This window comes from Ursus americanus, chromosome 3 (assembly GCF_024610735.1).
Source record: "Ursus americanus isolate L20-20 chromosome 3, mUrsAme1.1.p, whole genome shotgun sequence".
NCBI lineage: Eukaryota > Metazoa > Chordata > Mammalia > Carnivora > Ursidae > Ursus > Ursus americanus.
The window spans coordinates 85488745-85515279 of NC_142129.1; the positions used below are offsets into that span (position 1 = coordinate 85488745).

Sequence of the window (26535 nt, forward strand, 5' to 3'; positions counted from 1 at the left end):
TGCATGTGCATGGGGGCTGTGGGCAGAGGGAGAGAGAAACTCAAGCAGACTCCATGCTGAGCATGGAGCCTGATGTGGGGGCTCCATCCCAGCACCCTGAGACGGTGCAGCACCTGAGCAGAAACCAAGTCAGACATTCGACTGCATCACTCAGGTGTCCTTTATTTATTTATTTATTTATAAATAAATTTAGATTTATTTATTTACTTTAGAGAAAGATATATACTTTATATCTTATATATATATATCTTATATATATTATCTTATATATATCTTATATATATATCTTATAAAGATATATACTTTAGAGAAAGAAATAAGCGGGGGTGGGGGGTGGGAGAAGAGGATGGAGAGGGAGGGAGAGAAAGAGTCCCCAAGCAGACTCCCTACTGAGCATGGAGCCCAAGGCAGTGCTTGATTCCAGGACCCCGAGATCGTGACCTAAGCCAAAACCAAGAGCTGGCTGCTTAACTGACTGAGTCACCCAGGCGCCCCTAAAAGATGAGCTTTTAAATAAAGGGTACTCTGAAAATTGGGTACGAGTATTGAAAAATATAAAAATTAGATCCCTACCTCAAAATACATTGCCAATGGCTTAAAGACCTAAAAGTAAAAAACAAATCTAACGTATTCAGGAAACAGAAGTGAATATCTTTATGACACTGAGAATTTCTTAAGACACAATAAGCACAAACCATGAGGAAAGTTAAATCAGGGTTAAGATAAACTTTTGTATGACAAAAAAATATTAAGTGAAAATACAAGCCATGGACAGGGAGAAGACATCTGCAATCCATATACGTATCAAGAAATTAGTATCCAGAACAAAGAACACCTCAAATCTACAGGAAAAAGAAACACAATAGAAAAACTGGCAAAGGATATGAACAGGCAATAGAGTAGGAGAAAACTAAATGTCCAATAAATACACAAAGATCACGAAACTCTGTAGTCATTAGAGAAATACGAATTAAAAACACACCAGAGACACTATTTCAAACCCATCAGATTAGCAATAGTCCAATAACATCAAGTGGCAAGAATGGGGGTCACATATTGTTGGTGGGAGACGAAATCAGTACAGGCACTTTATTGACCAATTTGAAATACCTAAGTTACAACTGAAAATGTGAATTATTTCACATTCCAACAGTTCCACTTCTAGTGATACGTCCTAGAGAAGCCTTCATATGGTTCACAAAAATGTTTATTTCAGTACTATCTTGCAAGAGTAAAAGTGCAAAAAAAATCTAACTGTATTTCAGTAAGGAAAAGGCGGTATCTGTATCTGTAATGTTTTATTTCCTTAAAAAGTCAAAACCAACAAATCTGACACAAATAAAACAAAATGTTAGCATTTGTTCAATCTAGTGGTGGGGGACTTCGTTATATTCTATTTCTTATACTTCTCTATCTGCAATACTACGTAGTTAAAAAATTTAAATTAAGTGTGAAACATAAAGTACATAAGAAGCACCACTGCCCTTAACATTTACAGCAGGTTAAAAATTACTTTAAGTATCCTTATCCAAATGACCTGAATTCACAAAAACATTAGTAATGATGCTGTTTATAAATAATTCTCTGCAACCTATCACCTAGAAAGTCGAAGCTTTTATTTACTTTTTAAAAAAAAAAAGATTTATTTTAAGTAATCTCTATACCCAACGTGGGGGCTCCAACTCACAACCCCGAGATCAAGAGTCGCATGCTCTACCAACTGAGCCAGCCGGGTGGCCCAGAGCTTTTACTACTTCTGTCCTAGAAATTATCCTATAAATTGCTTAACCCTGTGATGTTGACTCAAAACCAGAATCAAAATTGCAAAGTGAAAAAGCAACAGAAAGGACTCCTTCCTGGATTTGCTGTAATCTCAACAGCTATTAACTTTCAACGTCATTAACTTTAAGTACAACTACCACCAACGAAAAATAAATGCTAAAACATCCAGGACTCTGAGGAATATAAAGGGAGAGCTATGTAATCCTGAAGCATACCTTGCCTTTCTGCTCAAGACCACCACATTCCCCTCTCCAGCTCTAGAGACTCCAAAATTTACAAATAAGCATTTTTAAAACAAGACTGAAAGTAAAAAGGATAGAACCAGGGTCTCCAAAGAATTTTTCGTCTTTTATTTCTTGCCAAACATTTTAAAAAAATTATTCCTACTTTGGAAATCAATTCCATTTTGCATTGCTCCTGCCTTTAAGATGAAGTTTCTCTGTAATATAACAATCAGTGCACTCTTTCTTTTAACTTCTTTATTAAGTTTGTTGCATAAAAGATATACATTCTCATATTGACAATTCTTGTCATGAACAAAAGCAACAAAAAATAAGGCAATAGCAAGATGTGCTTCACATATAAACAATCATGTGGTAAGAACAAGAAATCTGGCCCTGTACAACAAAAAGATTAGGAAGCAAAATGTGAATAATCCCTGTATTCAGAATATACCCAAATGTGCGTGCAAAGACAGTGCAGCCATAATACAGCTCACTTAAATTCCTGTTTATGATGCATAATTCCTTAATCATCCATTGTGAAATAAGAATGAACATTAAGAAACATGAAATCCAAATTGCATTTATTTTCACAATATCAATGCTACACTCAAAATAGCAACTTCATTGAATCTAAACGTTAAATGTTTCCAAAGTAAAAGGCAATCTTAATTTTTTTTAACCCTATGAAAGGGTCTGCAAAAAACAGGTGGTTTATTTTATTCCACTTGCAAGGAGACTAGGTCTCAGCCTGCACTTAAGTAGGATGAACAAAAGGACAGCAAACAAATACCACTAAGAGTAATGCCCATACATATCAAAATATCTAGCTGAACCATGTTCTTTCTTATACAGCAAGTCTATTAAACGACCAGCATAATGGAAGCTTACACCTCATGCGACAGAATCACTAAATTAACTATACATCTATCAGAAATTTCCGAACCGCATTCCCAAAACAGTTTTAGTACACCTATTAAGTACTGTAGGTCACTTAGAAAAACAGAAATAAAACATACAACCAGTCTTTGCAATTAAAAAATTTTCATAACATATAAACAATGTTCAGATACAAATTCTGAACTAAATATGTTTTTCTAAATATGATTTATGTAATCAAGGCTTTCTTAAACAAAGACAGGTCTTAGGTATGTGATCTGTACAAACTTACAGTAGTGTATATTCCAAACAGAGATTTTCTTCCTATTATGATATGAAAATGTAACTCTTTTCTGAGTGAAGATATATGTTAAGGCTTAAGGTGTAAACACTTTGGAAGGCAAACAACTTAGTAAAGAAATAACCAATCATTTAAAAATGTGTATCATCTCATAATAGGCCCCTGAATTTTCAAATTTACATGTGAGAATACACTTACATCTTAAATTTCTAGGAAAGGCACAGGCTTTATATAAAAAAGCAGCAAAATTTTAAACCCACCAATTTATTGAAAAAGCCATTACTTTTATTAGAAACAAATAATGCTTCTCAAGATGTTGGCAACAGGTCATAGTATAGACATGTATTTCATACAGTGTACTTCTCCCTTTAATTATATTCCAGAAGGAGGTGGAATACCTCCTTGGCTGTGGGAAGTAGAAGTATTTGATGGACTGTGTAAACTGGTCTCCTTGTACACAAACCATGCATTTCCTCCCCAAAGTATCATATTCAGAAAGCCAAAGATCTAAGAAAGAGAAAAAAAAAACCATGAAATCTAGTATCTACTTAAAAATTTATACCCGTCTTAGTTTTCCTTTAAATATTTAACACTTCTAGGCAGTATACCATTATTTCATTTAAAATGTAAACTACATATAAAGTAGAATAAAAAAGGAAGACTTTCCATTTCAATGCCAAATTTGTATACATAATGATTTATTCCCAATGAAATAAAGCTAAAATCTCTAAATCTGTAACATACAAATCATGACTAAAAGAAAGCTTACCTTTGCATGCTCAACAATACCCAGAAGATGGGATTAAATTTGAGAAAAATAAGTAAAACCCTACTATTACTTTGTAATCAGACTTTAGTGCTTTCAGGTGAAGAGGAACAGAAATCCATGCTTCCTTCTTTGGGGGCTTTCACTTTTCTCCATTTGAATGGTTATTAACTGGCCCTGGGTATCTTTTCCTATTTCCCTTCTATCTCCCCTACTACTTACTATCTCTCCTACTCCAACAGCTGCAGCCAGAAGAGAAAAAGAGTCACACAAGAACTTTACATCACATCCTACATTAGTCAATGTAAAAGAAATTAGTCTTCCCAGTTACAAATCTGACAAGATCGAAGTCTCAGAGATAAAAAGTCTTCAGCATAAACTGAAGCTACCCTCTTTTCATATTTTTTTCCTCCAAACATAAAAACAATAGTGACTTATATGATGTAAGACTGGGGTAAAGAGCTTGAGAGTGGTATCATATTACCAAAGGCCAAATTCTTTGTATTTTTTGCATATTTGCGTAAAAGACAACATTTCTGAAATTGTCCATCTCAGATCATGATCAATATAAATGCAAAAAAAGACTTTAAAGCTGTAACACAAAAACTTGGCCAAATTTCTCTACAAGGCATGCTAACTTCATCCACTGGAAAAATATTTTCTTGAAAAGACAGAAGACTTCCTTAAACATAATATATGCAGTATATTAATAACATATTTACTAATACATTTATCTGTATTTTGGTAAAATAGACTAAATATTATCTAAATTTATATATACCAATTTTTTTAGATAATTTAAGAAACCATAAAAGTACTACTTTCATAGACCCAGAGCAAGTCAGACCAGAGAACGGGCCCTAAGTCAGATCTGGTCCACACACTGACTTGCCAACTTACTAGCTATGTTACCTTGAACAAATTAACGCATGAGCTACATTTTTTCCCAGTTGTGAAATGAAGATAATAATACTATCTCCTGCATTCCTCTTAGGGTTACTGGATAAGTTAAACAAGATGAGTGTAACGTAATGCCCTTGGCACAATGCCTGAAAGGTAGTCTTTATAAATGTTAGTGACTACTATTAGTGTCTTTCCGGTAAAAGTCTTGCCTAGTCAATGTTAATGAAAAGAAAGGCTCAATCACGATCTTGTTCAAACCTGTTAACAAGTAATAATTTTCCTGACAAACTTTTCTTCACTGTTATAAAGGTAAAGACTATCTGGTAGCTAGGATTCTGATAGCTTAGTAAAAATGAAAACAATACGTTCATCCAGAGATTAAAAACTATTGCTTTCTTATATCACTAGTAAGGTTTTTCTACGTGAAATAAAATACCTCATAAATACTGCATACGTACCACAGATACATTTAGGGATCCCATACTAGTCACAGAGCCAAAATAACACATCACTTCTTGATTACAAGGCTGAAGTTCCTTGATAATACCGTGACCGGTAGCTATTTTAATATCTGTAAGAGCTTTAGCCCAGGCTGAAGTGCTCACCAACCACAGAAAAGCGGCAACAAGAGTAACAACAAAGTCCTAAAGCAAAAATAAGTATGAGTTAATAATGAAGAGTTAATTTAAACATATTACATTTCAGATCCATGATGAAGGAACTGAGATCACATTGAACTTATGGTACTGAGAAGTGACCTGCATGACATTCTTTATAAAAAAGGCCACAGTCAGCAGCTGTTTACCATCACTAGCCCTGTGCCTGAGCAAAGCAGTGAACAAGACTCAATCATCTATGCAGCAGCCTATGATTTTGACACAAGAACTCAGTTTCACATAGCCCTCACCACAACCCTGACTAAGCCACTCACTCCCACTCACACCTCAAACCCTGTTATCACCAGTAACTATCCCCTCATAATCCCAGTTTCACTCCCCCCACTTCCCAATAGCATCTCTCTTATCAGCGCATGCTCCTTCAGGCACCCCAACTTCAAAAATCCTTTGACACCGCTGAGACCTATAATCTGATTTTACCACTATTTTACTGTCTCTCAACCTCACTCATGCTCTCATTTCCCCTTTAATTTCTATTCTAAGGTCCTTCGTTACAACCCCTTGCACACACTCAACTCCCTCACCTTCTCCTGCTTTCTCATACTGTTCTGGCAAAACTCTAACTTCAGTTAAATCTAATCCCCCATGACTGGAAGGAATTAAAATAAAAAACTTAAAAAAAAATCTAGCTGTCCATGATCTGGATAATGAAATGGCGAAAAGCATGCATCCAGGATGACTTGTTTCTTTTAAAATTCATGACCCTAAAATTTTAAGAATACTCATTATATTAAGGACAAAAAAATAATAATCTCTCAAGGCATCTTCTCACTAGTAATTTTCTTCTGAAGTCTTTGCTACTTACTACATTTCCAAGAATAGCACTAAAGTTTTAAATATTCTGGATAGCTTCTTATTGAATAAGATGAAGAAAGAAAAAAATGTATTCTCTTTACTCCATCTATTCTGCTGGGGAACTAAAATTTTGTTAACTAGCATGGGTTACAAAAATCTAAATAAGACTTTTTAAAGAATGCATTTGTATAATATAAAGTGTAAGTCCCACCTTGTCTGGTTTTCCTTTAAATTAACCGCCAAAGTGGAAATAATGTAAAATTTGTCTCTTTTAATGTTCTGTATTCTTAGCATTCAGGTACACCCAAAGCTACGGTTCTTACATATCTGTAGCAAAAAGCTCTGCAAACTCAGAAATGGGTTTTGGAGCTTATCAGAGAAGTGTTCCTCCCCCCCCCCCCCCGCAAATAAATGGGATTGGTTTTTAATTACTTTTTCCAACCAGCTTTTAGTCATTTATTGAGACCAAACACCAGTAACCACTTATGACATACAGAAACTCTACTATATATAGCTTATCCACCAGGTCAAAATGGCAATGAATAAATGCCTTGTGATCACAAGGGACCAAAAACAATGACTAATTTTACAAAGATGGAGGTATTTGCATTCTGCATTTGAGCTTTCCACTGCTCCTGGTCTTCTTTTAAAAAAATGTAGATCAAAGAAAAAAGGACAGAAATATGGCTTCCATGTTTTGCCCTGGGTGGGGGGTACTCTCCTTTTCGCTTCTGCACTTGGCTGCACTTTCGCTGCAGGTAGGTATTTTCTAAACACTTGCTAGAAACACAATGCTTTTGGAGAACTGATAAATAGTACAAGGTTATCACACTTAAACAAGTTCTCTCTGGGCTAAAGTTCATAGCTTTGATCCATATATGTCAAATCCTTTAAATTTCCAGGTTTCTTCCTTCCAACTTCCTAATTAAAAAACATACCAATGTTTTTCTGATTATGCTCTTTTAAATCTATTTTGCTGCTGGCATGACAAATTATATTTCAAAAGCAGGGAAGTTTTCTGACAATGATGCACAAAGTAACCTCCGGGGGTCGGGAGGTGTGGGAAATGAGGGCCTCTGAAATAATCTCTGCCGTACTCAGGACTCTGTTTTTAGGGTGTGGCCCACCCGCAGTTCTGCAGTGCACAACCTTATTGGCCTGTGGCAGCTTTGGTCCCACCAATGAGTTGGGATAGGATTCCTAACAGATTTTTAGAATTTGGGATACTTTATCTTTGTTTGGTTTCAGTTTTTTGGATATTTCGGATTCTCCACATGTCCTAGAACCCTCAAGTTCCTGCTATTTAAAACCAAAAAAATGCTATATTTACTTAAAAAGGGAAGTTGATTTTAAATGCCACAACTGAAATGCTCCTAGAAATACCTTAGTAGAGAATTGAGAACATTGCCAGAAAGGCACGTCCTCATTTACAAAGAGTACTTTAAAAAAAAAACCAATGTCCTGTTTGGCTATATTTTAAATTTGAGTATCTCAAGAAAACTTTTTTACATTTATATGGTTAAATTAAAAGTAGAATTCAAAATTTAATTTAGAAGCTTGAATTTTTACAGACAAGAAGCATCCTTTATATATTGTATCACCACCACCAACAAAAAACATCTAAAGGGTTAGTGCTGGATTACCTATGACCACTAATTGATCACTCCGAGATGGAAAATTTCTTTTGACTTCCTGAATGATGCACCAAGATCAGTTTTTTGGTTTTTTTTTTAAAAGATTTTATTTATTTGTCAGAGAGAGCGCGCACACGCACAAGCGGGGGAGTGGCAGGCACAGGGAGAAGTAGGCTCCCCACTAAGCAAGGAGCCCCAAGTGGGACTAGACCCCAGGACTCTAGGATCATGACCGGAGCCGAAGGCAGACGCTTAACCGACTGCGCCACCCAGGCGTCCCTAGATCAGTTTTATAGTTTTAAGAGAAAAACCCTCTACAAAAATAGATTTAGATGCTGCCTTAGAAAGTGTCATTTTTTAAAAACTCACTAAACAAAATATGAAACATAAAGGGCTCATTGTTAGTTAACTTAAAAGTTTGTTGGGATAATGACAAAATGGCGAGAACTGTCTTTAGTATTTAAATTATAAAGAATTTTAATAAAAGATAGTATCTATATGATTATCATAGTTCCTTTTTTTTTTTTTTAAAAGTAGGCTCCATGGGGGCCTTGAACTCCCCTCCAATGAGGGGCTTGAACTCACGACCCTGAGATCAAGATCCGAGCCGAGATCAAAAGTTGGATGCTTAACTGACTGAGTCACCCCGGCACCCTTCCACAGTTCATTTTTAAGTAAGTCTTGGAAAGTCTATACAAGTTACAGATTCTTAATTTCTGGTGATTAAGCACTGAAAATTAAAATAATTGATGTTTATCTCTTTGAAAGACGTCCAAGAAAATATTTCATGAAAACGTCAGGTTTGAGAATCTCTTTTCAGATACAAGAAACAAAATAAATAAGAATTTTAGCAGACTGTTTTATTCCTTACTTACCATTTGTATTCTTATGATCCAGGCAGCAAAAATTAAAAATAAATAATAAATAAAACCTGTTATCTTATTTAATAATTTCTTCATACCCAAATAGCCTTCCCTTTAAAGTAACTTCACAAATTATCAGCAGGTTACAGGGTTTTCTCAAGATATAAATGACTGGTATCTCAAAAGCACCTCTGTTCTCCCTTTAAGTCAGTAACACCTAAAACTGACTTTGTAGTTATTCTTTTGTTGTGGACGTCTAGCTTAAAACCATGGCTTATCTCTGCATTTGCACCAATAATCCAGAGATTCTACTACCTAAATCTCGAGATTATTTTTATTTCTAGTTCAGAAGACTCTGAAGCCAAGAAAGGTGTTAGGACTTCAAATCCAAATCCTTTGTTGCCATCTCCAAGATTCAAAATTAGCTCATGAACATCACTAGCGAGAATTCTCTAATTGTTACAGAATTATCTGGGTCAGATTTTAAATTAAGGAATTTAGGAATACAGCCCCGGAGTCAGCATTTTCCTGAAATGGGCCAGACAGTAAATACGTTTGGTCTCTCTCACTAAACTCTGCCACTATAACACGTGAGCAGTTATAGACAGTATGGAAATGTTTGGGTATGGCTGTGTTATAAAACAAGAAAACAAAAACCCAAAACTTTATTTAAAAAAAACACAATGAATCAGATTTGGCTTGTGGGCCATAGTTTGCTGATTTCCGATACTGGCTATTAAGCTCAATAAAACATTGCAGAGACATAAAAAGGGGGTCTTTGAGAAAAGAGAAAAAAGGTAAGAAGTAGGAACACCATCATAAGACTACTAGTATGGTCAGCAATTCCTCAAATTAAAGGCATTAATTTCTACTTAATTTCTCTACTTGCAACCTAATATGCTCTATATGTTTGAGATCTTTCCAGGTTAAAGTAAGATTTAGAAACAAACAGACTTCTGTATTCCCTAGAGTACAGAGAAAGCGTTGCAAACTGGCTCAAATAATTAGGTTCAATGTGACAACCAGAGAAAGCTCAACCTCAGATCAAACCTCTAACACAAACTCAGATCAAAATATGTTTACCTGGTTTATGCCAAGAATTTTGATTTCCAGTGTAAGAAAATCTATATTTAACTCCAAATATAAGGTACACTTGTACAAATGATTTTTGTATAAAAATAAAGTATTTACTTACAATCATGGGAAGTTTTCGATTATCCCGATACAGGCTCGTATAACCAACATAGAGCAGAAGAGCAGCAATGCAGTACAGGAAGACAAAGACTGCAAAGGTAACATAAAATTGTGCAGAAGAAGAGTAATCTCCGATAAGGACATAGCTTTTCCAATTTACATTACACACATTTACATCTGGATGTGCCTGAAATGATGCTTCGTTCAACCTATTAAAAAAAGGCTCAAATAAATTTGTGAATTACTTGGGACTCTCCCAATAGAGACAGAAATACATAAGCAGAATACTGAAATGACATTTCAAAAAACACTCCCAAAATATATCACGGACATTTTCTTTTGGGGAAAAAAGGGGGAAAATTCAAATATTTAAAGTTTCCTAAGAAATGTACATAAATTATGCCTTGTAATTGGTTTATGATAGACTGAATATAGATTGCATTAAACACTTTCACACCCAGCTACTATCTTCCTATAATAAGAATTTAGCAGATTAAGAGAGCTGATACAAAATAGTTTGCAATTTGAGACATGATATTCCATTCTAGGAGGCAGAGTATGTGTGACTAGCACCAGGAGAGCCAATTATGATTCACATTTTAACCCTAGATTAACTAGCTGCTAACTTTAGATTGTTTTTAAATTTCCTTACCTATAAATTGCAAAAGCACTTATCACTAAATGTGCCATAACAGTTCCTCATATAGGAACTTTATAAGAGAAGGGCTGGGAAGTGGAGAGGCCATGATTCATAACCAGGCCCTTGCTATCTGACATATTTTTAGTGTAAGGGTTTATTTGATCATCAAAACAACCCTAAAAGGTAAGATTTCCAAGTCAATGGATAGAAATTTCAAGTCCTAGAGAGGTCAGATAAGTAGTAAGTGAAACAAGATTTATACCATGGCTTAAGCACAGGACATATTCAATAAACTTTTCAATAAACACTGAAGATAAACAGAAGAATTCACAAAATATTCATTTTAGTCTGAGTAAGAAAATAAACACAAACTCCTTGCTTTAAATACATGTCTTAAAATGATATAAAGAATGCTATTATTTAGTAATTGCAAATACATGAGAAATTTGAATTTTCTTAAGCTGTGATTGCTTCCACATCATGGCTTCTCCCACTAAGGTAATAGAGCAGTCTCTGTTTTGTTTTTAAATTTTCGATTCACTGTGAGATGACAGAATAAAAATGTCAAGGCAAGGTCATATAAAAGTTTCTAAATGCTTACTCTTGTTTTCTATACTTAATTCATCACAGGCCAGGAACACAGTTTGCAGACAGACTCTGCTCCATGTGCCACAGTTTGAGGAGCAATGATCACCACTTACAAATGAGCATGTATGCAATTTAAAATATTCCCCCCCAGACTGCTGGAAATCTTACAGTCAATATGAAAGTAAAAAGTTTTTAACCATAAAAACAAATAAATATCTTACCTGAATGGATAACCAAAAGCAGCTGTGATCGTTTTATTTTCGTTAAGTTTAGGGCAAGTCACTTGAATTTCTGTTTTGCCCTTAAAACCTCCACAGGTGGCAAAAGCAAAGATAGAAGCAATCTATACAAAGTGAGACCAAAAAAGGGGGAAGAAGCATTACTGTACCCAAAATATGGGTCATTAAAGCCTAAATATATTACCAAAAACTGGCTCACTAACATTCTAGAAATTCTTACTTACAAATTAAATGCAGATGGTGAAAAACACTTAAAACTCACTTCCAACTGTCAACAAATGATTTTCTTTTCCCCTGAGTATAATACAGAAGTTAGTATACCAGTCCATAGAATACTTCTTTTGCTCATACTGAAGTGTACCTACTAAATATTAGTATGAAATTCAAACGAAGTCTTATTTATTAGTATCAAAATCAAAAGGGGTGATTTGGAGGTATATTTTTAATGGTAACTGTTAAGCCAAGAGACTGGCAAGCAAAGAGGAGATGCTATTTCATGAGCTTGTAGGACCTCATTTTTGAGTATTTCAGTATTTCCAGGTCTCAAAAAGTACTTGGAAATTTGTTTTCCTGATCAAGCACATACTTAAAAGAATGCAATATTCTCTTAAATGCTATTAACAGGAAAAAACTGGGAGCATCCTAAATGTTGATATGGAATCAAATGAAATGTAATTCATTCATAGGATGGAACATTACGCAGTCATTAAAATGTTGGCAAATATTTAATGATACTGAAAAACATTCATTACATATAAAGTTTGTTTATGGGGCGCCTGGCTGGCTCAGTTGGTAGAGCATGCAACTCTTGATTTCAGGGTTGTGAGTTTGAGCCCCCTTTGGGGGTAGAGTTTAATTTAAAAAAAGTTTGTTTACACATGCATTGTGCATGTCTACGCTACACATATGAAGCACACTACAAAAACATTATACATCAAAATTTCAACAGTGGTCACCTCTGAACAGAAAATAAAGATAATTCTTTTTTCTATTTGTATCTTCTAAATTTTCTACAAAACAAAACAAACAAAAAACCCCACATACAGTGCAGTGACCAAAAGCTCAATCATTCAGCAAATTCTGATAGCTCTATTTAAAAAACATATTTGGGAACCAATCACCACCATCATAACATCCTGATCTAAACCACCATTATTACCTCTTGCCCAAATTATATTCTAACAGCCTTCTAAATAATCCTGCTTCTGTCCTCGTCCCTCCTTCAGTCTACTGTCAATATACCAACCAGGGTGGTCTTTTAAAAATACAAGGCAAAAAACTTTATAGCCTTTGCTCAAAATTCTCCAACGGCTTCTGAGTTCTCTCTGAATAAAAATCAAAGTTCATATAATGGTCTACAAGATCCTTTCTTCCCTTAATAATTCTGATCACACATCGCCACCTTTCCCCTTGTCAAATCTCTTTACATAAAATGGTCTCCTTGCTATTCCTTAAAGATAAGGGGTAAACTTCTATAGAGCCCTGGCACTGGCTACACTCTCTGCCTGGAATACTTCCTACTTCATAGCTCCCTGTTCCAATAGGACTTTTATCAGAGAGGCCTTTCCTAACCACACTACATTAATAATGCCCCAACACCACAGTATCTATTCCCTTAATTCATGCTGCTCTGGTTTTCTGCCACTGTAATTACCACTGCCTATCAGTACTCAAGTATTTGTCCGTTTTTCACTAGAATATAAACTCAAAGGCAGGGACTTTGTTTTGTTCAAGGTTACATTCATCTAGCGAACAGACAGAATACAGTGCAGGTCGGATATCAAAGCCTATACTGTTAAACACTAATATACTGCCTCTCACAGATTAATACAGGGTGTTAAATCAGGCCATAACCAGGATCATAACTATCAAGAGTTTTTTTTTTTTTTTCCTGTAAAGAAGAGATATATGAAAAGGAATGTGGTTACAGATATGAAGAGTCTGAGGACAGCACACAGTTTGGAATCTTCAGTTAAGAGTTCACAGGTAAAGACAGAATGGATATTCTCTACACATAAATGTTCATGAATAAAGAATGAAAACAATAAAGGATGAAAACAGAAGGCTTGAAAATTGGGTATACACCCATTTAGGAATAGAAAAAAGAAACAGGAGACACAAATTTAACCGATGTACAATAAGGAGGCCAGAAAGAGACCTGTGTGTAACTAGATAAATTCTATCTAACAAAGCTGGCATTGCAGATCACCAAGGAAAGGAGTGTAGTGGTTTGAAAGATATGCCCACAAAATCTGATACTCCTCCCCTCAAAAGGCAAAGATTAATTTTCCTCCCTTTAAGTGTGGGCTTCTTCTAGTAAATTGAATATAGTAGAAGGAATGGAACATCCTTTCTGAGACTAGGTGATAAAGAGACTACAATTTACCTTCCTTTCTTTCTTCAATCACTGGCTCTGGAGGAAGCCAGCTGCCATGTTGGGAAGATACTTAGGCAACTTACAGAGAAACTCTTATGTTGAGGAACCACGGACTATCAGCAACCATGTGAGTGAGCCTGGAAGTGTATCATCTGAGGCTTGCCAAAGACCATGTGAATGAGCTGGGTGCTAGAGATGACTCAATCCCAGCCAACAGCTTGACTGCACACAGGGAGACTCTGGGCTGAAACCCCTCAGGCTAAGCCACTCCCAGATTCCTGACCCACACTAACTGAAATAATAAACCGAGTGCTGTCTTAAGTGCTAAGGTTGGGGTAATTTATTATGTAGCAACAGATAACTAATACAGAGAAGGACTTCAATAAATGGTCCAGGGGCGCCTGGGTGGCTCAGTTGGTTAAGTGGCTTTGGCTCAGGTCATGCATGATCCCAACGTCCTGGGATCAACCCCCACGCTGGGCTCCCTGCGCAGTGGGGAGTCTGCTTCTTCCTCTCCCCTCTGCTCTTGCTCTCTCTCTCAAATAAATAAAATGAAATCTTAAAAAAAAAAAAAAAGTCCAGATAGGCTAAAAACAAATCCAAAATGCAAGTCTTTAAAAATTTTTTAAGACAGTATAAAAGAAAATTTGTGACCACAGAGAAAGGAAAAACTTAAGATTAAAAATGAAAACACACTACAAAAGACTGTTAAATTCAACTACAGGAAAAGAACTTTTGAAATCAAAAGTCAGCTTTTGAATGTAAAACAAGCTACAAACTAGGCGAAAGTATTTGCAATAACGTCACAAAGGATTAGTATTTACTAGTATATATAGATCTAAGAGCAATTCTTACCCATGTGTACTACAGAACATGCACAAGAATGTTCAGAGTGACATGGTTTATAGTATCAAAATATAGAAAAAGTGGGAGCACCAGGAAAATGGATAAAACCTAATAGTATACACTTACAATGGGCAGTTTAATAGCAATAAAGATAGAGGAACTACAGCTGCCCACATCAATATGGATGAAACCTAGAAATTTAATGCTGAGTGGAAAAAAAAAAGTTGCCTAAGTCTTCATACAGTACGATGACATTCTTTTAAAAGCTTTGGTTACTTACCTAACCACTCCTGCCACTATTTTTGTTCAGGCCTTCACCATTTTTCACAGGGATTAACCCAACAGACTCTTCCTCTTATTTCTAATCTCTTCTGTAGCATGGGCTCATCTGCTCTCGAGCACTTTAAAAATGTCTCGTCTTGGACTGCCTGGGTAGTTCAGTCCTTTAAGCAACTGGCTCTTGATTTTGACTCGGGTCATGATATCAGGGTCCTGAGATTGAGCCCTGTGTGTGTTGGGGGGGGGGAGTCTGTGCTCAGCGGGGAATCTGCTTGTGATTCTCTCCCTCCCGCTCTGCAAATTGCACACCTCCCCCATGCTCCCTCTCTAAAATAAAATAAATCTTTAAAAAAATAAAATAGAGGGGAGGGGGGTGGGGGAATGGGATAGGCCGGTGATGGGTAGTAAGGAGGGCACATATTGCATGGTGCGCTGGGTGTTATACACAACTAATGAATCATCGAGCCTTACATCGAAAACCGGGGATGTACTGTATGGTGACTAACATAATATAATAAAAAATCATTATAAAAAAATAAAATAAAATAAAATAAAATAAAATAAAATAAAATAAAATAAAATGGCTTGCCTGAATTAAGATAGCTGTGAGTGTAAACCAGACAATGAATTACAAAGATTTACTATACAAAATGTAAAATATCTCATCAATAACTGTTTATATTGACTACCTGTTGAAACAATATTTGGATTTATAAATAAAATATACTATTAAAATTAATTTCACCTGTTTCTTTTCACTTTTTTAGTGTGGCTAGCACACTTAAAAATTATTGTGGCTTGCATTTGTAGTTTGCATCTGTTTCTACTGGACAGGTGCTTTACAGTGATGTCACACCGATCTGAAATGAAGATCTGGTCACATTACTCCCCTGTTTAAAGGGATTTCCGCAACGACCTTCCAGAACTAAATTTAAGAAAAGAAAAAAACCCCAAACTTCTAAATTTGGCCTAACAGGCATGGCTGAGGTACCCTCAACCTTATCCTTCTAGATTTATACGCACTATACTCCCTGCCAGGTACTGTATGACTCTGTCACACGGTACTACTACTTACCACTGCCCCTGAAACACATCATGTATTTATGTCTCCAGTGTATTTGTTTCTTCTGCCAGGAATTTTCCACCCCCAAATTGTTCTCCAACAAGCTCACCTTAAAAAGCCCTACCCAGTTTCTTATGGCAGAACTGTTCTGTCTCCTGGGCTGCCACGGACTTGGGTTCATTAATTCCACTATAGGCATTTTTCTTGTGTCTTGACTTACTTAAAAACAAAACAAAACAAAACCTGAAACAAAAATAAAAACTAGTTCTAACTAAATACAAAAATTAGTAAATAAATGGCATACTGGGGGTGCCTGGGTGGCTCAGTCGTTAAGCGTCTGCCTTCGGCTCAGGGCGTGATCCCAGGGTCCTGGGATCGAGCCCCGCATCCGGCTTCCTGCTCTGCTGGGAGCCTGTTTCTTCCTCTCCCACTCCCCCTGCTTGTGCTCCCTCTCTCGCTGGCTGTCTCTCTCTGTCAAATAAATAAATTAAAAAAAAAAATGGCATACTGTACTTATTGCTCTTAAGCCTAATGCCTTTCCCTGTCCCTTGGCAGACTGTGATGTCTTTGCACTTGGTCTTACTCAAGATTTTCTGTGCCTACCTAGCAGAAGGTCTGGCACATGGCAAATGCTCATTAAATAACAGCTAAATTAAGGGAAAAAAAACCAATTTCCAATAATCTACAAATAAAATCATATTTCAAGTCTTACATAACCATCATTTCAAAGCTATCTTTTTGTTGTAATAAATGTCATCTTTGCAATTCTGGTCTTTATCTCAAGGGAAAAAGAGACAAGATACACACTTTTTACTACATGAATTACAAAACAACCTGAGGGTAAAGTATCGGACTATCTCACTTCTCCCTATTTTCTACTGCTATTTTGATTTAAATTCGAAGTTATATATTGGCAGCCCACGGTGAAACCTGGCCTGAAGGTAATATTTGTGTGATCTTCCCAGAATCCATAAAAAAATACGAATTTGTTGTTTGTATTTTAATACCAGCATACTGCTCATAAAAATTTGATTTCCTGCTTTTCCTTACTGGAGGGAAACTGAAAATATGGCAGCATCAGACCCATAGACCCATAAAGCAACAACCGTGTGGAACTGAGTGACAGATGACACGTAAGATGGGGCATGTGCTTCTTCCAGACTGTTGCCACTCTACTGTCTCAACAATCCTCAGGATGCATGTTAGTTACCAGGAATCAATGAACTTTTACCATTGTTTTTCTTCCAAACAGCTTGTTTCACTCACTCACTTTATGAGGATGGTTCTTATGTGCACTTACTTCAGTCTGTATTCCTCGTCTAAACAAGGAGCACTGGCATGTTCATTTCTATTGCCTTGCCACTTATGAAATTCATTTTCCCATTCCTCTCTATTCCATGAAGAACGGCTAAAACTGCTAATATGAAATTCCATCTGTATAGTAGCTAGTAAGAATCCAAGGACAGGATGATAGCAAGCTTCTCTTCAGGTCAAAAGGTTCCATATTTCATTATGACAGACTCAAGTTGCCAAAGAAACAGTGCCACTTAACTCTCTACCCACCAGACCAATACTAGACACATGGTAGATCCCTCAGGAATTCTGAGGTTTGTAACTTTGAAGTTAACATTTCAGCTTGGTTCTCTAGAACACCACTCTGCAAAATAAACTGCAGTAGTCAGTTAATTGGTATATGAGAAGAAAATATTTGAACATCTATTTACTTTTAGACTTAAACAAGGAATTAAAGCGTTACTGAAATTAATACATCACTGCAACCCATGCTGGATCTGTAGGCCTGAGTCACATGCCAGTGCAGCATGCTGGGTATCCTGAAGGTAAGAGGAGTCCCATGACATGCAAGGACAGTGATACCTTCACCTATTCTTTCCCTTTTAGTGTTCATGTATTACAACGTGAGTGTGCCTGGCTCAGTGAGTTTATGGAACAAGTTATCTAGTTTTAACCAAACCAACCTTTGCAAAACAGACCAATGGCTTAAAAACGTCTTCAAAGAAACTATAGACTAATAATACAAAAACTCATGTCCAAAAGAGAAAATAGAAGCATTAACCACCCTATAAGCTATATTCATTCATTAGCCACATTCCAAAGAAAAACAGATTCTACTTAATCAGATCACAAGAAGATGGCATGTATATCTATATATCTATGTATCAGATGAATGTTTGAAATAAGGATTTAAAAACATGAATGAAATTTACCCCAAGCATATAATATGCCTTAAGATACTGACATAGTGGGGTGCCTGGGTGGCTCAGTCAGTTAAATGTCCGACTCTTGATCTCAGCTCAGGTCTTGATCTTAGCTCAGGTCTTGCTCTCAGGGTCAAGAGTTCAAGCCCTAAGTTAGCCCACTTGAAGAAAAAAAAAAAGATACTGACATAGTAAAATATCCATCTAAGTTATGGATGCATATTGGGGTTCTATGCATAAAATTTTACACTGACAGGGATTCATGATTTAAAAAAAGTTTGGAGACCCCTGGTATTTTCAATGAGTTATTTAGCCTATAGCCAGAGTCGCGGTCCTTGATCCTATTTCTAGACACTGCTCAGCTCACTGATGCTTCTATTGCGAACACTGGTAGTCATCTATACATGGGTGTCTTTTACAAATTTCTGCCTGCTATTTGGTTTCATCATTAATCTGATGTCATTTACTTAAATTTCTTTCTGTCCAAGGTTTAGTCTAGAAACTGATATAACTGAAATCTTCAGAAAGAGATCTACAAGAAAAAAAAAGAAATAGACCTAAAAGTATATTGTATATGAGTGTTTACATGCAAAATCAAATGTATGCTGTTTTACTAAATCAAACAACCACTCAGTGCTGAAAATGAACTATCACAGCATATTTGCCTTTACAATCAGTAAGATTAGATGCCTAGAACCAAAGCACTGATTTTCATGAGTTAAAGTCCTCATGCATTTACTAAAGTCATTCATTTTTAAAAAAATTTTTAAGAGATTTATTTGACAGAGAGGGGGGAGAGAGCATGCGCACACGCTCACAAGCAGGGGGAGCGGCAGGGAGAGGGAGAACCAGGCTCCCCGCTGAGCAGAGAGCCAGATGAAAGGCTAACCCTAACCCAGACCCTGGGATCATGACCTGAGCTGAAGGCAGACGCTTAAGCGACTGAGCCACCCAGCCGCCCCAAGACATGCATTTAAAAAAATGTTTTGTTATCGATGCTGCTATTTCAGTTTATTCCCACTGTGCAGCAAGCAGTGAAGTCTAGTACAAGGTGCTTCAGTTTCATTCTTCTGTTGATCTCCCTCTGCTTGCAAAGTACAATCACAGAAAGTTCCAAACAGCTTGCTAGTACAGTTCTATAACCCTTATAAATTTGGATCATGAGAAGTAAACTTGAGCTCCTGCTGGAAGAACAGAGGTTTTTTTGCTAACTCTTAACTATTATATGTTGAATATATCTTTTTTAAATTTTATTTTTAAGTAATCTCTATGCCCAGCATGGGGCTCAAAATCACGACCCTGCAATCAAGAGTTGCATGCTCTACCCACTGAGCCAGGCAGGTGACGCTGTTGAAAACACCTTTATGTCACCTTCATCCTTCAATAATTGTTAAGCTATTGAATACAGAACTAGAAATCTCTGAGGAACTTAAATATATTTATTTAAAAATCATTTCAGACTGTCCTACTTTTATGTTTTTTGGAGTAAATCCATATCTTGATTGTTGATCTGGCTAGCTGTCCTGAAGTGTATCTGTACCACTGATTTTGACCTTTTAAGCGAAAATTAGTTTTCTTCATGTGTTTTAGGATATCTGATGAAGGCGCAGATTGAGTTTATTTTTTTCCCCTTTTTCTATCCCTGTCTAGTAGTTTTACATTCATTTCTACATGGCTGCAAATACCACATCTTATGATGGGACCCCCAAACTACCAACATATGAGCATACTGAAGTGTTCACAAATTCAGATCTCGAGCTAGCAGGTAGACTGATTCAGGTCCTAGTTAGAAGGCTGTATCTCTCTCTTTCCACTTGCTTAAGTACTTGGCTCTATGTAAGTCATAAATACAGACAACAGGTTGAAGCTTTTATCCAGATCTGTTTCCCAGATCATGAACACTCCTTCTTCCATCCACATTTTGTTTCATTTCTGATCCCCAATGATGTTTACTGCATTAGAACAGCAATTCTCCACGTGTGGTCTGTGGTGCCTTGGGAGTACCCAAGACTCTTTCAGAAAGTCCATGAAGTCAAAAATATTTTCATATTATTAAGACATTATTTGCCTTTTACACTGTGTTGACATTTGCACTGATTTGAGCAAAAGCATTTGTGGGTGACACTTGTTGGGCTTCAGTAAGAATAAGCAAGAGCATCGAAGTTATTTCATTGCCATGCACTTGCAGTTTAAAAAAAGCCAGTTTTACTTAAGAATGTCTTTGATGAAGCAGCAAAAATTATGATTTTTATTAAATCCTGACCCTTGAGTCTTCTTAATATTCTCTACGATGAAACAGAATGTGCAAATACTTTAACCGCACACAATGGCTGTCTCCAGGGAAAGCATTTAAAATAACTGAGTTATACGCTGAACTTGTTTTTTTTCATGAAACACCATTTTTACTTGAAAGAATAATAGACAAAAAATAGTTACTCAGATGTGGGTATATGGCAGATACTTTTCTCGAAAACAACTGGCAGCATTTGTTGCACTGCTGCAATTCAAGTTTTTAAGTGAATTATTATTGTGTTTTAAAATAAATGTTCCCTTAAAAGCCTCTGCTTAAATTTCTGATGTGGTAAATATCAATAGATAAAACCCACATAAACCAAAGCTCTTTGAGATCCTCAATATTTAAAAGCATAAAGGGGTTCTGAGACCAAAGTGTTTGAGAACCACTGTATTAGACACTGTTCTGTTATCTTAATTTTCCCTTTTATATTTTATCAGAGATTGCTATTTGTATGTGTGGGTGAGTGTGTATGAGTGTGTGTGTATGTTCACAAAGCACATACAACATATATATGTTGTCTATGAAAATTATATCTGATCTACCTTACAGGGGTGCTCATGGTAAATAATCAAGAATCAGGTAGAAGAAACAGAGAGCAAAGGCACAGGGGTGAGTCTGTAAGTCTATTAACAAGCTTTAAGTACAGAGAGTCCTAGTAGGCATAAAATGCTATCTGAAATCCTTTCCATTATGGGGGCAGAATGGGGTGGGGGGAGGAGGAAGTATACCCAAATGGCAGGGCTAAGAGAAAGGTAAGTTTCCTAAAGAGTAGTCTTCTACAGACTGATAGCCTGAACATGTAAAAATTAAGCAAACGGATGAAACATCAGTTTATATATGCCCTGTCCCTCACGCCATGCAATACAAACAATCTATTTTCTTGAGTGCTCCTCTGTGCTATTTTTGAACCAAAAAATTAGGATAAAACATGGCCTGCTTGCAAAAATTTTATAGGTTACTTGGGATGACTAAATTTTAAGTATTTTATATAAGCTACTGTGTATATTTGAAAATGTGTTGTTTAAACAAGTTGGTATGTGCAATACTCAAAGAATTACAGGTTTTCTTGTTTACCATTTTTCACGCTAATTTTCTTGGATAATAATTTGACCCAAAGTAATGTTTTTAAGTGTCTTTTGAATTTGCACATTAATTGTAAGTATAAAATCAGAAAAAAACATTCAAACTTAATAAAAGAATCAAGAACATCCTACTTGTTAATTCCTAAGATCTTTTTATAAACATGCATCTAACAAACAAGAAAAAAAGCACTTCAGGTACCTTAGGCTTTTGTTTCTTAAGCCTTTGGTAATCTTTTTATTAATTTATTAAAAGGCCAATTAGAAACACAAAGGTAGTTATCAAAATGACTAAGAACAGAGTGTTAGAGTCCTGGATGTAGTAATCATAATCATGGACACTGTGTAAGTTACCTCCTTTCTCTAACATGGAGATATCAACCCTCATAGGTTGTCAGAGGATTAAATGAGAAAATACAAGTAAAGCCCTGGCACATACATGTCTATTCAATAAATATGTTAACACCGAGGATACATTCGACCAGCAATTAGTGAGTAATTCCTTCTATACTCCCCAAACAGTATCTCTTCCACAATTCTGTGTGTGTGGACTGAGGAAAGCATACTACTTAGATTCATTAAGGGCTAAATATTTGTTCAGCATCCACCCTACGAAGGATAGCAACAAGAAAGTCCAAAACACAGTGTTTAATATTTTAAAAGGATAAAATCATTTCAATGAAAAACTTTTACCTAAATGTTAGGGATATTTGGCCACAAATGAAGAACTAAGTTAAAATTTACCAGAGAAATTTTAAATACTTTAAAAAGCTGCTTTGATAAAATTAATCTTTGACTTTTACTTCTATGTTCTACTTCTACACATGGGGCATTTATTCTAACCTAAATTTTATATTGTCACCTTGAGAGGCTTCTAAAGGCCTATCAAAACATGCAGACAAGTGAAAAGCATGCAATACATCATTTCTAAAGCTTAAAATATGTGATAGGGAACTGAGCAATCTTGAAGGACCAGGAGATATGTATGTTAATCATACGGGGCTCAAGTCTATCCACTGCCTCGGTCTAGTCTTTTGGGGGCGGGGGCGGTCCTAGTGTTCTTAGAAACGCAGCATCTCAGTGCTGAAGAACCTATTAAGAACTATTCAAGCACATTATAATCATTCACATAATTAAATACTAACTCAATCATTCCAATAGCCCTACAAATTATTGCTATTCCCATATAAGTGCAACAAAAATTCAACCTTCACTGAGTACTTACTACACAAAGAGAACTAAGACAACGTCACTGCCAGGCACTATAACTAGGTGCCAGGGGTAGTTTAAAAAAAAAAGAAAAAGAAAAGAGAAGGGATACAAAATGTACAACATGATGGCTGCAGTTTAGAAGCAAAGTGCAAATACTTCTCTGCTCTGGCGATTGTATTTTTATTCTGTCAATAAATATTTATTGGGCATCTAATCCCTTGAAAGTTACATATCATCAGGTTATATCTTAGTCTAACATATTCTAGAACCTTGCTAAAGATAAGCTGACTGAGGGGACTGTTGTATTTAGTTATATAGATGGTAAGCAGCCCTTATCTAGATTTTAGATTTGTTTATAAACTTATTTGTTGACTGTTTTTAGAAGTAACCTGCCACACCTCAATCAATGCTTTATGAAACTTGAACAATTAATACAGATTTAAAAATTCCTACGATGGGCCCTTCTCCTCTAGAACCTTGTTTTACCATTTTTCCCCTCTCTGCCTCTGTTTTTAACCTCCAACAATTCTATTCACAAGTCTCTTCTCTCAAGCCCACGAACACATTCAGTCTTTCCCATCTTTCAGATGGATTACCACCAAATCCCTCCCACCTTCAAGGTCAAATAGTGGTTTACTCTCACTATTTTCACTTTCTTAGCATTTCTTACCACATCCATTTGGCCTACTACCATCTGGTTTCTGAACTTACTGACGCTGCTCTTACAAAGCCACCAATAGCCTCTGGATTACCAAAACCAAGGTGTGCATTTTAGTCCTTATTTTACTTACCTTGCTCTTGCACCTCTTGATACTGATGAACAGTATTCTTTTCTTTAAATTCTAATAGTGATGCCAAGATGTTGTTTTTCTCCATTGTCTTAACCATTTCTTCTCTCCCCTGCTGGCAGATATCTGCTCAATCTCCGGCCCATTCTTGCCTTTTTATTAAACTCTATACCCATATAACTACTTGCCTAAAGGATATCTCCTTTTTATGACCTAGAGACCACAAACTCAATACATCTAAAACTGTACTGAGCTTCAACCAAAAATGTGCTTCTTCTCTTTAGTGATGTATCTTGGACAGAGGTACCACTACCAACCTGTCAGAAATATGGCAGTCATCTTAGAGTCCTCCCTCTTCTTCACCCTCCAAATACATTCTAATTTCTAAACCTCTCTTCTCTATTCCCACTGCACTTAACTTCAGGCCCTCATAATTTCTCAAGCAACACAGCTCCCTTCCTTCAATTATGACCTAATCCATCCTCTACACTACTGACAAAATGAAAATTTCTAAAAAATAAATCTAATTATATTATTCAATTGTTTTAAACCCTTAAATGAGTCCCCAGTCCAAATGGTAGACATTCTGGGCTTAAGTAGAAACTATCTGATAAACAACTCCAAATTCTGTACCCTACAAGTATGCATTTTCCTAAAGAAAGGACAAGGTTAACCCCACAGGATTAAGATTGGCCCACAGGATAAACTCCTAACTCTTCTGCAAGCCCTATGAAATCTTCCAGAATAATCTCAAACTACACCCTCTTTCCCAGTATAAGCTTAAGCCAACCCCAACTACTTTAAGTTCTCAAATGGGGCTATGCTGCTTCAACTTTCCACACCACTAAACTTAAGTTTCTCTTTGCCTGGAAAGCCACTCCCCACATCCTCCCCAAGTGAACAAGTATTCATTCAAGTGTTCTTCCATCTAAGAAATCCTCCCTAGTTCCTCCAAACAACTGATTTCTCCTCTCTCTCACCTACTACACTTTGCCTATACTTTTATTAAAATATTTATCAGGCTTTCTTGTGTAATGATACGTCGTTCAAACTGAAAGTAGTATTTCTTTAAAAAGCTTAAACAGGATATTTTGCAAAACATATCAGACCTATGATCACTAATAAGCTTATCACTAATGTTTTAAAATATTAAGGAAAAAAGTTATATCTATGTTTTATTTAAAGAAGACTGACAATGTGAGCACAAACATAAACAACGGTCTCATTAAGTGAAAACTTTAATTATAAATGTAATTAAAACCCTCAATAAGATTTTTTCTTAACCTTTATATTTGATAAATCTAACTAAACATGATTTTCCTCCTGCAATTTCAAATTTTTATACACTCAAGTATTTTTCTTTTATATTTTACAGAACCCTAAGTGTGTGTATGTGTGTGTGTGTGTGTAAAATATATATAACATATATTTATGTGTCTTCAAGTAGACATTTGTGTGAAATCAGCACTATTTCAGTTTTCAGAAAACAAGTAAAACTTTGGGGGAAAGGTAGGCACCTTTTTGAAAATCAGCTTGAGTACCCATTGGGGAATTCGAGTTTCTGTGTTACTTTTAAAATAAACATCCTCAGTAAGTTATTTAACACAGAAAATTGGAAGTTCTCACTCTTCACCACTTGATCACTAAAATATAGGGTTAAAGAATTACGGATGTAAATGTTGCTGGCCATAAAAACAACTTGCCTGCACAGTGGACAAATGCCAGCTGCCTATTAATCCGGGCCTGAAAATCAACACTGAAACATGTTACTAGGCCACGAAATCTGAAGCAAATGTGCAGCGCTTATGTATTCGCTAACTCCTCCAAGTGACTGATCACTGCCAAGGTCGAATTAAGTCTCCTTTGATGTTAATGATTGAGAGTGCTCCCAGGAAAGGACTAAAAGCTGACTGCGGGATGTTGTTTGGAAATACCTAAATAAACTTGATGGCGATTCTTACCCTGTGCTTGAGTGGACAGGACTGATTAGACGCGTTTTGTAAAAGACCTTCTCCCCCAACCTCCGTCCGCTTGCCCGACCCGCAGTTTATTTTTATCCATTTTTAACTTGGAGCCATCTCAAAAGCTAACTAAGAAATGATTGCTCGTCAGGTCACTTGGAGAAGGCACAACCAGCTTTCGACGGAGCGCGGCCTGCTGTCAGTACCGGGCAGAACACAGGACCAGCAGAGACAGCGCCGGCCGGGGCGCGACTCCGGCCCCCCAGGTTTCGGTTAGACCGCAACAGGAAGTTTTCTTTTCCCTTGCGGGAAGCTGTGCAACCAAAGAGAAATTTGAACTCCCACTCCCACGGGAGCACCCAGAGGTGAGTTCGGTGTGGGAGCGCGGCCTCGGCCGAGACCGAGGCGGCCGAGGGACTCGTGATTCGACGCGGAGCGCGGCGTCCCCGCCCCGCGCAGGCCCAGCCCGCGGCCTCCCGTCCCCGACCCTCCCGGGGGCGGCGGCGGCGGCCTCGGGGCCCGCGGTGGCCCGGCCGCCCCTGCTCTCGCTCCCGGGGCCCGGGGCCTCCCAGCCGAGGGCGCCGGCCCGGCCGGAGCAGGCGCGGGCGCGGTCACGGTCACGGCGGCGCGATTCCAGGCCTCGCTGGCGCGGGCTGCACTCACCCACTCGAGGACCTTGATGAAGCCGAGCGGCTCCTTGAGCGGGTTAATGTTGAGCTGGAAGGAGGACATCCTCTGAGGGAAGGAGGGAGAAAGAGTCAGGACTGCGGGGAGGAGCAGGAGGGGGCTCGACGAGACCGAGCAGCAGGGCAGCGAAGAAGGCCAGGCGGGGCGGGCTCTGGGAGGTGGGTCCGGGAGGCCGCGGGGCGGGGCGGGGCGGGGCAGCGGCAGTTGAGCCGCTCGCCGAGGCTCTGAGGCGGGGACGGAAGAGGGGCG

At 37.3% G+C, this 26535-nt stretch overlaps 1 protein-coding gene and 1 long non-coding RNA gene across 8 annotated transcripts in view; one reads left to right on the forward strand and one right to left on the reverse strand.

Annotated features, from left to right (window-relative positions):
* Positions 1–2244: 2244 nt before the first annotated feature.
* Positions 2245–26441, reverse strand: SYPL1 (synaptophysin like 1). Its single transcript, XM_045793448.2, has 5 exons — positions 26263–26441; positions 11465–11586; positions 10017–10224; positions 5311–5496; positions 2245–3690 (listed from the first exon to the last, which is right to left on the reverse strand). Exons 1-5 carry the CDS (start codon positions 26329–26331, stop codon positions 3556–3558), a joined length of 720 nt encoding a protein of 239 aa, XP_045649404.1. The 5' UTR covers positions 26332–26441; the 3' UTR covers positions 2245–3555.
* The window catches only part of LOC148110420 (uncharacterized), a 191319-nt gene continuing 190284 nt past the window's right edge, over positions 25501–26535 (forward strand). For all 7 annotated transcript variants that reach the window (XR_015724048.1, XR_015724046.1, XR_015724050.1 and 4 more), the window contains exon 1: positions 25501–25964. This is a non-coding gene — a long non-coding RNA (uncharacterized LOC148110420). The remainder of the gene's footprint in view (positions 25965–26535) is intronic.